At 33.4% G+C, this 13,217-nt stretch overlaps 2 protein-coding genes across 21 annotated transcripts; one reads left to right on the plus strand and one right to left on the minus strand.

Annotated features, from left to right (window-relative positions):
- Window positions 1-303: 303 nt before the first annotated feature.
- On the minus strand, window positions 304-780 carry LOC102619109 (putative defensin-like protein 20). Its single transcript, XM_006478714.4, has 2 exons — window positions 691-780; window positions 304-586 (listed from the first exon to the last, which is right to left on the minus strand). Exons 1-2 carry the CDS (start codon window positions 746-748, stop codon window positions 396-398), a joined length of 249 nt encoding a protein of 82 aa, XP_006478777.1. The 5' UTR covers window positions 749-780; the 3' UTR covers window positions 304-395.
- A 2,816-nt stretch (window positions 781-3,596) lies between these two features.
- Window positions 3,597-13,156, plus strand: LOC102611205 (uncharacterized). 20 transcript variants are annotated; one of them, XM_052437471.1, is made up of 12 exons: window positions 3,605-3,956; window positions 4,072-4,289; window positions 4,409-4,469; window positions 4,575-4,623; window positions 5,029-5,083; window positions 5,164-5,251; window positions 6,012-6,130; window positions 7,327-7,452; window positions 8,139-8,232; window positions 8,502-8,656; window positions 9,332-9,436; window positions 10,887-11,001. In XM_052437471.1, the coding sequence occupies exons 1-11, from the start codon at window positions 3,803-3,805 to the stop codon at window positions 9,389-9,391; spliced, it is 1,179 nt and encodes a 392-aa protein (XP_052293431.1). In that variant the 5' UTR covers window positions 3,605-3,802; the 3' UTR covers window positions 9,392-9,436; window positions 10,887-11,001. The 20 variants fall into 20 exon arrangements, 16 of the variants coding, with proteins under 16 accessions (XP_052293429.1, XP_052293428.1, XP_052293430.1 ...); XM_006478690.4 differs by having other exon boundaries at window positions 3,606-3,956; window positions 10,747-11,030; XM_052437469.1 differs by lacking the exon at window positions 8,502-8,656 and having other exon boundaries at window positions 3,597-3,956; window positions 4,108-4,289; window positions 9,310-9,436; window positions 10,887-13,156.
- The last annotated feature ends 61 nt before the right edge of the window (window positions 13,157-13,217 follow it).

The raw sequence follows: 13,217 nt of genomic DNA on the forward strand, positions 1-13,217 counted from the left end.
AATTTAGACACTTTTTTGGAGTTTAATTTTGATGGAACCCAACGCTCAGCAGCACTTCTTTCCACGTCAAAACTGCGACTAATGACAGAGATTCACAGTTTTTACTTTCGCAACAAGAAAAACATCAATCACATGAAAAATTAATTTATCCATTAGATTAATTCAATTTAGTGGCAGTTCAACGACGACTTATGCGCCAAGTAGCATCATCAATTTGATGATGATTCAGTGATCGTTTGTCTAATATGCAATTTGAGAGAAAAAAAATTTAAAAAAAGAAAAATCAACCAAATGATAGTAATTATTGCCAATAATGTTGAACATTTGTTTATTTTGATGGTTACATCATTTATTTTGATGGTGGTTACATTAATATATATGTGCTTGATGTAAAATCAGCAATAACAGTGACATTCAAAATGATTTTTGTAGACTTCCTTGCAGAAGCCTCCCTTTTCACAATCTGAAACACAATAAGTCCAGCATTTGCCACCTTGATCAGGATCGTCATCCACACCATGCTTACAACCCCCAAGCTCTGGATGATTATTGCAGCATTTTGATTTGCTCACCACTTCCTTGCTATCTGTAAAATTTATTATAAAAAAATCAAAATCAAAATTAAACAAAATAAAGAAAAACCTTAGATAAATAAAATCAAATTAAATTAAAAGAAAAAAAACTACATACTTATGCACAGCATGAGTGCCACAATGAGCACATATGTGAGAACCTTCACTTGAGCCATTCTTTCTAAACAAAATATGTTTTAAAATTTGTGTGAGAATAGATTAAACTAATCACTAGTTCTTGCTATTTATATAGTGGTGAGTGACACATACATTTTTGGTAAAAACGATTTTGGCGTTTAAAACAAAATTAGTATAATTACAGACAATCTCCAGTCATCATTTACAAAAGGAATATTTGGACCAGGGAAGAAACAAAATCCCGAAAATCTATACACTTCATTCCAAGTATCCTTTTCTGGTCTTATTTTCTTCTTTTATTTGAGATTTTGAAATTCTAAATTGTCTTCCTTTTTTGTTTATTACAAAATTAAATTATTGCTTAATTTTAGTTTCTTTCCTTGCCAATAATATTTCAGAATGTATTCGCCCAACAAAGAAATTTTAAAATACATCAGAAGTATTTTAAAATGATATTATGATGTATATATATTTATTTTAAAAAATTATCAAGCAAGTGGTGATTATATTAAATTCAACTACATATGTCATGCATACATCAATTGATTGCAATATATTAAATGTATTTTAAAATTTCTCCGCCCAACAACATATATGGAAAAAGTCTTGAATGTTTATGGAGTACCAATGTTGTTCTAAATACTCTCACAGTCTCACCCAATTACAAATTGACACATATTATGGGAGGAAAAAGTGATGAAATTTTGTTCGTGGTGCCACACAGTTGATTCTCCCATTCGTGCTTCCATATCTTGTTAATATATTATCAAACATATTTTAATAAATGTCAAAAGTTTATTAATGTGAGGACACACTAATTAAATTCGGATAATCTCATCGTCTAATTTTTCTTAAATTTTTATTTAAAATTCGGACATGTGAAATTTAAAACATTTCTGGTGCGTTTACTTTCTAAATTGAGAAATTAGAATTTGGAATCAAAATAATTGATTGCTTTTACTTCCCAAAATAGAATTAAGAATCGGAATCGTATGACCCACCCCAATTTGAGAATGGGGAATGAGAGACTGATTCCTAACGAGCTTGGGAATATCCACCATTCCCAAGATTGACTATTTTACTCCCCAAAATAAAAATAAAAAATACCTATTTTTCTCCTCAATTAAAAAAAAAATTGAACACAATCGGATCTTTGCACGATCGATCTATCGCCGACGAGAAGCAGAAGCCATGACCAATGCATGTTGGTTGTTGAACGCAGTAGAGCCATGATTGTCGACCTTGCTCCACTAATCGTTGCTAGTCATTTGTAATATCTATCGATTGTTGCTATCACTCTCTGAACTTCATTGTCGCTTGTCGATAAAGAAGCCACTGCCATCGCTCGCCAGTGATTTGTTATTTTGCTGTTATTGTTGTTGTAGTTATTATCATCATCGCCGTCGTCGTCGTCTTCATAATAATAATAATAATAATTTTCACACATATTATTATTAATGTTATTATTAATAACAATAAAATAATAATTATAGTTATTATAATAAATAATAACAATAACAACAATTAGCTAGGGGCATTTTAATAAATTAAAATAGTCCACTCCGGTTCCAAGACAAAGTAGACGCATTAATGGCAACCCATCTCATTCCGATTTCAATTCCTACCATCTAAGTAAACAACTTATTTTAATTCTTATTCCTCACTCTTGTTCCAACCCATTGTGATTTCTGCCCATTCCGATTCTCATTATATAAACATGTTCCAAATTGAATAAAAATCTTAGAGCTTGAAATTTAAAGATCCTTCAATATAAACAATTATGAAGAAACATGAGTGATGATAGAGATATGAACTCTTGTACAAATTGTTGTGTCATAAGTTTATTAGTTAAATGAAACTATGAAATAATAAAAGTAAATTATCTGGGTCAAGAGTTATTTAATCTACTAATTCATTATGCTGAATTAATTTTTATAAAATAAGTTTATATAAGAATTTATAGATGTATCTTTATTTTTACTACATATGTCCATAACTAATCATAAAACAGAGCACCAATAAAGATATTCGAACTGGGTAGAGTTTACATTGCCACATAAACAATGTAGTCAATCATATCTTATTTTATTGGAGGAATGAAATTTGTGATTTTATTATCAATATATTTAGGTGGCGTTTGTTTTTTTGTCTGAAATCTGAATAAACCTGAATTAGTCTGAATTCTGAATAGGTCTGAATGTCTGAATCTGAATAATATGTTTGTTTTTTCATTTGAATCTCGGAAAATAAGGATTAAGTTGTTTATTTTTTTCAACTTAAAAAGCAGAAAATATGTACTTTTACATTTATATCCTTATTAAATTTAAATGTCAAATAAATAATATATTAAATACCATAATATTTTAACATTTATAAGTAAAATTATATTCAAGTGAATACATAATTATTTTAGAATTTTAATATATAAAATACCATAAATTTCAATTTTTATCGTATATAATATAAGAAATAAAAAAACAGGAATATTTTTATGTGGGGTAAATATCTATGGGTGAGTTTTGGGATAGACATGAAAAATAAATTATAAACCAGGGATATTTTTTACATTAGCAAGTAATTGACTTAATTCAGTTTTCTCCATTAAATAAAAAGCTAAAAAAATTAGCTTATTTTATTAAGTCAAAATTATCTAAAAAGTCTCATTAAATTATAAAAACAAACATCTCTAATTAACTTAATTAATTAAATTAAGTCACTTTAAATCATTAAATTAAAAAACAAACGACACCTTAATTATTATATATAATTGCACAAGTAAAATTAGAAATCTCAATAATCAGGTCTTAGTTAATATTATATTCATATATTGAATACTCGAATATTAATATTTATCAGCTACAGAAGATGTTATCCAATAAGAGAGTAACACAAAATGGTGGGGTAAATTTTGGACTTTTCAGTAGAATAATTGTCATATTTGCAGTATTACCGAGCGCGGTGCCAGTGGTGCCGTATTTGGAGAAATAAGCCGCTCGTTTTTGAAGAAGGAAACAGAGAAAGCTTGAGACTCTGTTTATAAAAGCAACCTTCAAAGACGATTGAAGAGGAAATTACCTCAGAGCCATTAACAAATGGAACGATTGAAAGACTGTATGGAAGAGCTACTGAAGTTCACGCTGAGTTCGCACATCGACGAAACCCTGGATTTTGACCTCGGCATTTCCAGTAAATTCTGCACCAATCTCCTTCAAGACGATCCAAACGATGCCGTTTCACCCTCCACCAGTAATCCTCATAACACACACTTCATTCTCCATTTGTTTGTATCTTATTTGCGTGCGCGCGCGTGTATGAAAGTAACCTTATGTTATTTATTTTCTATTGGTTCGACATAATGTAGGTTTTGATTTTGATTCTGATGAAGATTCTCTTCAAGGAGTTCCTTTGTATCCTTTGTACAAGCGTTTAGCGTTAGCGTTGTGTCGTTCCGTGAATTGCGGGGCATTTTGTCGGACGTATAAGAAGGTTGCTTTGATGAATGAAGAATGTTTCTTGGAACAGAAGGAAGAGGAGTGGAGTCAATTGATTTTAAATAAGGGGTCGTCTGATTTGGTCGATGTAAGTTTTCAAGTTAAAATCACTTTTTATAAAAGCTCTTTGTTAGTTAAACATTACAAAATAGATGCAGAAGCACTTTGAGTGATTCTAAAAGCTCTCCTGTGATGGTTTTGTGGTAGATTTTGAAGGCTGTAGAGTTTGAACTTCATGTTCAGGAGCCCTTCTTTTCATTTATAAAAGGTATAATTATTTATTTACTATAGTACTTTAGATAATTTCTCATTGATTTCTTCGTAATTTGTTTTTATCTGTGTTGTTTATTATTTAACATTGACATGTGTGTAGATGGCCTCGAAACTGTAGAGGGAAGATGCACAATCAGTGATTACAACAGGTGTGGCTTATGCTTAGTTGTTTATGAGTTGAATTTTCATAATTACGTTTTCTTTTTTCTAGGATCCTTTCATATTATATTTGATAGTGTAAAGTACTGTTTTGCTGATCAACAAGGAATCTATGAATGGTTGTTGGAGTCTATTATGGATACAAGACGTGTAGTTTCCACATCTAGAGGCTGGGAATTGTTAAGGGACTCTGACTAGGTGACATTGAGTATGTTCTAGATTTAATTATTAATTTCAAAAATAATGTTGTAGTGTTGATTTTGAAGCTTTGACTATTAATTTATGGGTTGTTATGATCACTGTAGAGGGTAGTCTCTTTTTGCTATCTATAATCTGTGTGCAGTTTTGGTTGGCCACTGTTACTCTTTCTTATTTATCTAACTATTTGCTCACAGCATAGGGCCAGGTTCAGTGATTCTCTTAAATAAGTGCATGATGCTTAAAGTTCAGGTGAGAAATGTTCATTTTACTTATTTGTTACTATCATATTTCTAGTTGAGTTGCACATTCATAGTCTTATCCATTGGCAGTCTGTTTGCCACTATGATTCATTTTCAGAGATGTTGGAAGCAGAAAGTCTTGTGAAAGTCCTTCCTGGGGTTAAAACCATTGAAGAAGGTATTACATCTGTGATAGATCTGCTACTGCATCACGTTATACTTCAGTATCAAGAAAGCCCTTTAGCTCTTTGCAGTAATGTCTGGTTTTGTACAAGTGCCATCAATGTTGGCAATACATGCAAGTTGCCACCATAAATTTGAAATGAGGGTTAGGGTGCTGTATATTTGTTTAAGGGTGACCAGGGTGGGTTTTAGGGCTGTTTTATGGATTAGGAAGTACCACTTAGAGCAAACCATCCTATCTTCTGTTTCTCTATGGGACTTTTGTGGTGGTTGCATATTTGAAATAGCAAATGGCTAGCAACTGTTAACAATTCACTGAAACTGAGAAGACAGAATGCACAAATTCATAAATTTTTAGGAAGTTCATAGCTAGATCAGAGCTACAAGAGTGTGAAAAATAATGCTTTAGTGCCTTGCTAAACTAAATAAGATTTGCTACTAAGATTTTATTGAGCATTTACTTGTAATTGGTAACCCCTAAGAATACTTCTGATGGAGTAAAATCATTCAAAATACCAAATATTCCCTTTCATGTTGGCATGCTGCTATAAATATAGCCAATGAGCAATTTCCAGATGCAGGGGATTGTCAAAAACTTTAAATGCAAGTCACAATTGGTATGGCTTTTGTGGTAAATATGTGTCTCTTTATTAGTTTTGGACATAAAAATAGAACTTTCAATAGGTTGACTATTGGGCAAGGTTTTTGACCTTTGATGTCTAACTAATTGGAAGTAATGGGTGTAAGTTTTGCAGGTGTACAAATTTATAGAAAATTCTACACAGAGGAGAAGGAAAGGTCCAATGGTGTCCTTGCAATATGCATTTCCAAAATGGCTACTCAGCCCTATGTTACACTGGCCAGCATACTGTCTGTGAGTTGCCTATCTGCACCCCTGACTTGCATTTTTCATTTTTAGTTCATAAGTTTTATGTTTTGAAATTCCTTTTTATTGCTTGAACTCAAATTTGTCTGGTTTGGACAAAGTTTAATTTGTCGGTTATAGCTTTTGGTTTAGGCTAATTAAAGTACTGTAGAAGGTTATAACGTTCACATTTAATGAGTATGTGAGTTGTTATTAAGTTATATCATGTCCTACATTTAATATACTTATTTTGTTTCTGAGCCAAAAAATTCTAAGCCAGAAGAAAAAAATGTAAGTTATTGAAATAGACATTGCACAGCTTCAAATTCTTTAAGCAATGAATGGAAAATGGCTGAAGAAAATCGAAATAGGCACTCTTGAATTTGTTGAGGTTTCAAAAATTGATAGGTTGTGGCTATTAATTAATTTCCCAGTTTAGTGAATCTTGCATCATAACCTTCAATTATCATTATCAAATTTAAACATTTGATCCTACGAGGCAAATGATTTTTGTTGTATGTATCATGATCATATGTTAACAATTTATGTTATGACTGATTTGAGATCGGAATTCTCCATTTGGTCAACGGGTGAAAGTGCTTTAGAACTTATAATGGTCCACCTTACCAAGAAACAGTTTATTTTTATTTTTTGAATCATTTTGAAACTTTGCTATTATATTGTAATAAATCTCTGTTGAACATGACATGGATCTATTCATGATGAATGTTTAACTTAGAGTCTTTTAAAATCCAAATTCTATCCATAATTGATATTGCCATATTGGAAAGTTAAGAAAATTCTGATGAATGACTCAGTCGAGGTTTTGACCATTTAAAGTGTTGTTCATCTAGAATATCCTCTTCTGCATGAACCAAACTCTGTGTAGAGCAGTACAGAGTGAATTAGATTTTTGAAGGATATCAAGTGCCTGTTTTAGCAGTGGTTGTAGTGCATTTGAATGATACTTTATTTCTCATCTGAAACTATAACTTTCTATATGTGTGCACTGTGTGCAGACATTCATATATGTGTTTGCTTGTGATTCTGGGTGTGGATCTGTGCCATTAGCATTTAACCCGTGGCATGGCTGTAAAGTGTTTTCATCTATAATTGGCCATGTGAAATGTCCATGAACAAACCTTTGCCTGACAAAATTGCAAAGTCTTAATTGTAGTGCTGACTGCTTGAAGTTTCTAATTTAGGGACTCGGTTATGTGGGCATTCAAAGCCTTTTGGGTCTTTCGCATACTGCTGGAACGATTTCAGATGCACTCCCACCACCAAGATCAGCTCTTCTCTCATCATTCATGTTGCCTTTTAAGCCAAATGTAAGATAGTGACTAGTTCTGAAATGCCTTTTTATCTTATTTTATTTTATTTTTTAAATTCACGCTATACTTTGGTTTTCCTCTGATTGGTTTGTTTTTTATCCCATCAACAAAATATTTTGTGTTTGGTTTTGAAAATTTATAATATTTGAATAAGATTTTTTTTTTAAGAAAAAAAACCTTCAATATATGTCTGTGATAACAGTGCACAGAGGATTAGTGTGATCAGGCAGCATTTGAGAAGAAGATATTCTGTTTTATCTGTCCCTAAAGGGATAATCCATTTGATTTAGCCTTTTGCCGCATGAGTAATAGATTGATGGTTTGATCCCCACACATTAGTTGAATTTGGTTGGGTGGGGTGCATGGTAACTGAAACAAAAAATAAATAATAAAAAATGCAGCTAGACATCCAGAAGAGAAGATTATCTGTTAGAAACAAAAGTGTTTGTGATCATCAAGTATTGGTGGTCAATTGGACCCACTAGATAGATGTTGGGAACAAAGAGCTTGGGTATTCCATTCTGCCTATCTGCAAATGACTGTCCATGTTTTGATCTCAAATCGGTACAAGAGAAAGAATGTTATTCGTTCAAAATCTAAGAGTTTTTCTATGCTTTAGTTTTAGGCTTGAACCTTCTAAAATTTTATTTGCTTATTTATCAAATTCTCTCTCTTTTTTGGAGGTCAAAGGTAGTTCCTTAACTTGTGGAGCCAGGGCCTTGGCAAAACATGCTACTAGGAGTAGCAACAGGTACTGGGGTAGATATGATGGAAGTGGTTAGTATCTTGTTTATGCCTTTGTTGTTTTTGTTTCTTGTTTCGTTGATATTTGTTATGTTCTTAACATACATGCACGGATACTTTAAACCATCTGCTGAACCTTCATGATTGGCTTATGCTGCTTTGGTTAAACAAATGAGTCAAATTCAGGCATTTTTACCAGTCTATTAATTGGGGAAAAAATAATAATAATAACCTTCAGCTTGTAGTAATTCTTTTAAATTTCCAGCCACTACTTAATGTTGATCCCCCCCCCCCCCCTCCAGATTCCAATAAAAATAGGCTCGCAATGGATGTCATTGGTCCTTTAATTGCTTACTGCTGCTGGCTACATGTGCATATTGTTCAACCTCATGGAATTGTCTTTGAGATTAGAGTAGCCGATGGTTATGGTGCTTGTTGGTCTGAGGATGGATGCAAGGTATATGCTTAGTATTGCATATATGCTCACAATGTATATTTAACTAAACAGGTTACTGAGTATGCAGAAGTATTGCTATTACCATGAATGTGAAAGTTTTAATGCGTGTGCGAGGTCTGTCGTAGAAATGCTAAACTTTGAATTCTGGAAGTTCATTTTTATTAATTTGAAAGATGTGATCATTTGAATCCTGCTTTGTTATGTGCTCATTTGAATCCCCTTATGTTCTTGGTTGGTCATAGCAAACTGCTCAAATAAATATACGGCTCACCTACTTGGCAATCTTGCATCTTGAATCAATTGACCAAACTGGCAAATTATATGGCTATAACTTGAATAACTGTCAGCTCCTATTTTGACTCTTTTTTTTCTTTTTTAATATAAACCACTGCTGGTATTGGAATCAGTGTTGCAGTTAAAACATTTATACAGTCTTCTTTTCCTAGCCACTGGAAGGTTTAGTTTCTCTGGCTTGCTGTGCAAAACCATTTATATTTCAATGCACTATGAATGCATTTCTAGTTACATATTTTGGCTGGCATAATATCACTTCTCTGGACAGGATTGTTTCATGATTTCATCATGGACCTTTTAGTCAATGAAGCTTTTATCCCTTACACGGTCACTGCCAAGCCAAATCTTTAATTTTTCAGGTTCATATTTGTTTCATTTCAGTTCATTGGATTTCTTGAGCCATACATGGAAGATGGCCACTCAAAGGGATGGAAGCATTGAATTGACTGTAGATATTTTTCCATTTTGTTTACTTGATCAATATTGGTATGTCTACTTAAGATAGCTTTCTTTCTCTTTTTATTTTAATTTTTTTAATTCTTTATCCCTCCCATTCACTTGTGTTTGCATCAGTTTCCATCCTATTGTAATGAATGGGAAACATTGGAACAATGTGACGATTAGTTTTCTCTCCCTGATACAAAGAGTATGTGATGATTATTATTTGATCTTTTGGATTTGGGATTTTTTTTTTAATTAACATGGTCCCCATCACATCTACCCTAAATTAGACTAATCCCCCTCTAAGGTTGATGCGAGGGCATTCAGACCCTTGGCCTCTTGCTTTGACTAAAAGTAGTCAAACCATTCAGTCTCGCAGTGGAAGCAAGAGGTCTCAAATTTGAGTTTTGGGAATACGTTTAATTTGGGGTTGGGTAGGGATGGGGTGTGATGTAACTGAAAAAATACGTTCCCTTGGGCCTTGCATCTTTGGATATGGGATATGCTTCGCCATGTAGGATCATTATTGACCTTTATTAATACTCTCATGAAGCACTAATTGAAGATGAGAGAGAGAAAAATGACAAAAGGCATGCATGGTTGCTTGTATTTGTAGATGAAACTGAGGTTGACCTGGGTGGATATAATGACAAATAATCTTGTCCAGGATATAATGACAAATAATCTTGTCCAAAAAGGATTAAAACAAGCTTTTAAAATTAACAAATTAATAATTCTTCATCCTCCCATTTTTGCTATTCATTAGAATATCTACCACATTAAGGCCCCGTTTGGGACTTCCGTGCCGTCAGCGCAGCTCCACCATACGGTTCTTAAGTTAGGGGATGAAAATTCCATGTGTAACAATTTTCAAGATGGATTTTTGCTATGCCTTTGATATCTTTGCTTCCTATGCTCTCTCTTTGTTGTTTTGGTTCTTTGATGGGATTTTTAGGTGCTTAGATATTTCACCTTTGTGTTGCATGCATGTGCACACAGGCATGGTTAGTTATATATGCATTAATGCTTCTACTTGCATTCCCCCTCTTTACTAAGATGTGATTGCCGTATATTAGCAAGGAATCATGTCTGGAAAGAGAAGGGGATAACTTAATACCTAAGGTGATAGGCAATAGTAGTATTATGGCGGTGATGTTGGCAATTAAAGTAGGAGATACACAGAAATCATAATTTTTTAGCTTTTAAGAACCATTGAATGTATCAATGGAGCCTTCAGATTTATAAGTGTGGAATCAAGCTGGTTCTTGACCACATTGTTTGTTTCAATAATAATTGCAATTGTCATGATGACAGTAGCATGATCCCTCGATAATTTATTCATGCTACTGTACCAGATTATAAGCTCATGGATACAGGGGAAAAAGTGATTATAAAGGATGGTAAACTGTGTAGCTGACGCTGAAATTATGTGGATTGATTTTGATTGACGATGTCGACCACAAGTGAGAGAAACTTTTCTTTTAACATATGACAGCCAAGAATTTATATTTGTCGGCCACATCACTACAGAGCTTTCATACGGATCTGCTTGCGACATGATTGCATCAAACTGCCCCCCAGGTGGACAACTTTTAATCTCTCTTTATGTATTCGTGAAGTTGGTTTATCTGGTTCATTCTTCAAAATTTTATCTGATTGAGCCATCAATGTCAGTGACCTCTTGCAATGGACATTTAGTGTATGTATTATACTGTGGACAATTCATAATGAAATTTAAGGATTTGTGAAGGCATGCAACATACGGTAGCTAACGACATTTCCTGTTACCTCTCCACTTTAATAATTATAGAACAATAGTATTATTTGAATATCCTATAGCATGGCGCTAATGCTTTTCAGAATAATTAGTTTTTTTAACTTCTTAATAGATCAGCCTCTTACTTCATGTTGTACTTTGAAGAGATTGGACATAAGAACCTTGTAGTCATTCTATGACATGATTTTCATTATCAGTATGCCTTTCCTTTTTATGTTACTGTTTTTCTACTTAAAGAATCAGTGATTGAAATCATTAGTTGTTGATTCAAAGCATTGGCCTAAATTTGGAGTTCTAAAGCAGATCATGATATTAAAACCAGGCAAATAACTCACGCCTTCGAAATGTTGCTAGCGAATCATCCCTTTTAACAGTTGCAATAGATTTAGGACTCTGTTTGGTCTTGAAGTGATTGTGGCTGCATTGATTCTTACATTTGTTGTAAAGTTTGTGAATTGTGATGTAGTGATATATATTTTACTTCCGGAGAGATCTTTATTTTTTTCCATAACACTTGCATTTGTCTTTGGTAAGTATAATTTTCATTTGGACATTTCCTATGCGAGACCCACATGTGTGCATATACTTTTTTCATGAAAAAAGTGATGTTTGTTGAATTTTGTAGTTCTTACTGTAATCTTGAAATGACTGTGGACCCAAAGCTTTATTGATTTTCCAGATATCAGAGGTTGCCTTCTCAAGATACCCAATGAACCTCTTAATCTTTGGTTTTGATAGGTTATTGTGGTTGAATTATATCAACTAAGAAGTTAATCGCCGATAACCCAGCATATGTTGAACACTGTTGTTGTTCCGTTGTTCTTTTCTTTTTGTGGCTGTGTTATCGGAAGTTCTTTGACACCTATTATTGTCAATATTAACATGTAAGTTTATTCTTGTGTGGAAGGTTATGTCCTTTGGTATATTTATCGTAGTTTATGGTCATTTGCATCTGTTTTTTCAAGTCTGTTAGGCACACTTGTCAGTGAGTAAAGCAAGTTGCCCATGAATATTAGAGCTGTATTCTTTGATTTTGACACAAAATGGAAAAATGAGTGGAGGTATGTAACATAACCTCTCAGAATTGTACTTCTTTTCTTCTTTTGTAGAAACATATCATGTGGCTCTTATATTTTCACATGTTATTATCTGATCATCTTCGGTACCCAAGCTTGTTATGTTCATTGTCTTGATTTCAATACATAGAAGATTGTTCAGTTGTGTGCAGTCGTGCACCAGATAGTATGGGAGTGTGTGCGTGCCAAGCTTCCATTGGGGGTGGGCCCCACTGCCCACGAGGTTGACACGCACCCAGTTGCGCACTTACGGTGCACACCTGATCAGCTCCCTTGATACATAATCTAATTAGATTTTGTTCTCTTCAATTGAATTTGGCTGTTGTTTGAACTTAAGTAGAGCATAATTTGTGGTCTATGTTGAGTTAATATAACTGCGTGTAGTAGCAGTACACAAAATTTCGACTGCAAGGTGTAAATTTAAACTTATGAGTTTTCTGCACGGAGGAAATTGTAACAAATTATATGAAACTTTTGAGCTATGTTTTTGATGACTTTACAGGAGGATCATGATCATCTTGAGAATTTCGAATTTCAAAGAGGCCATTGATTATTGCTATTGGGTCTCAGGTTTTTAAGAAGCTTTGCTATGTAGGGTTATTATGGTCGGTTTCAGGGCCCTCTGTAGTTTTGTTTGTTTAACCCATAATTGCTTTTTCTGGTAGCGCTTCTCTCTAGTCTTAGAGGTGCTTTTCTATTTTAACACCTTTGGTGTCAGCAGAAAGCAGTTATGTGCAAAAGCCATACTGGAAACTGGAAAGGGAAGAAGCAGAAAGTCAAAAAAGAAGAGATATAACCTTTTTGTTAAAGCATAGTTTCTTTTTCATTTTTAAAGTTATTTGCCCATATGGTTTGATCTCAAGATTAGCATTGTCAGAAGTACTTTTTAGCAATTTAAATGTTTTTTTTTTTGTTTACTTTTTTAACAATTATGCTCTCGAAGGATACATATGGTGTACAAATTCAAGTCATA

The sequence above is a fragment of the Citrus sinensis genome, chromosome 3, assembly GCF_022201045.2.
Source record: "Citrus sinensis cultivar Valencia sweet orange chromosome 3, DVS_A1.0, whole genome shotgun sequence".
Taxonomy (NCBI): domain Eukaryota; kingdom Viridiplantae; phylum Streptophyta; class Magnoliopsida; order Sapindales; family Rutaceae; genus Citrus; species Citrus sinensis.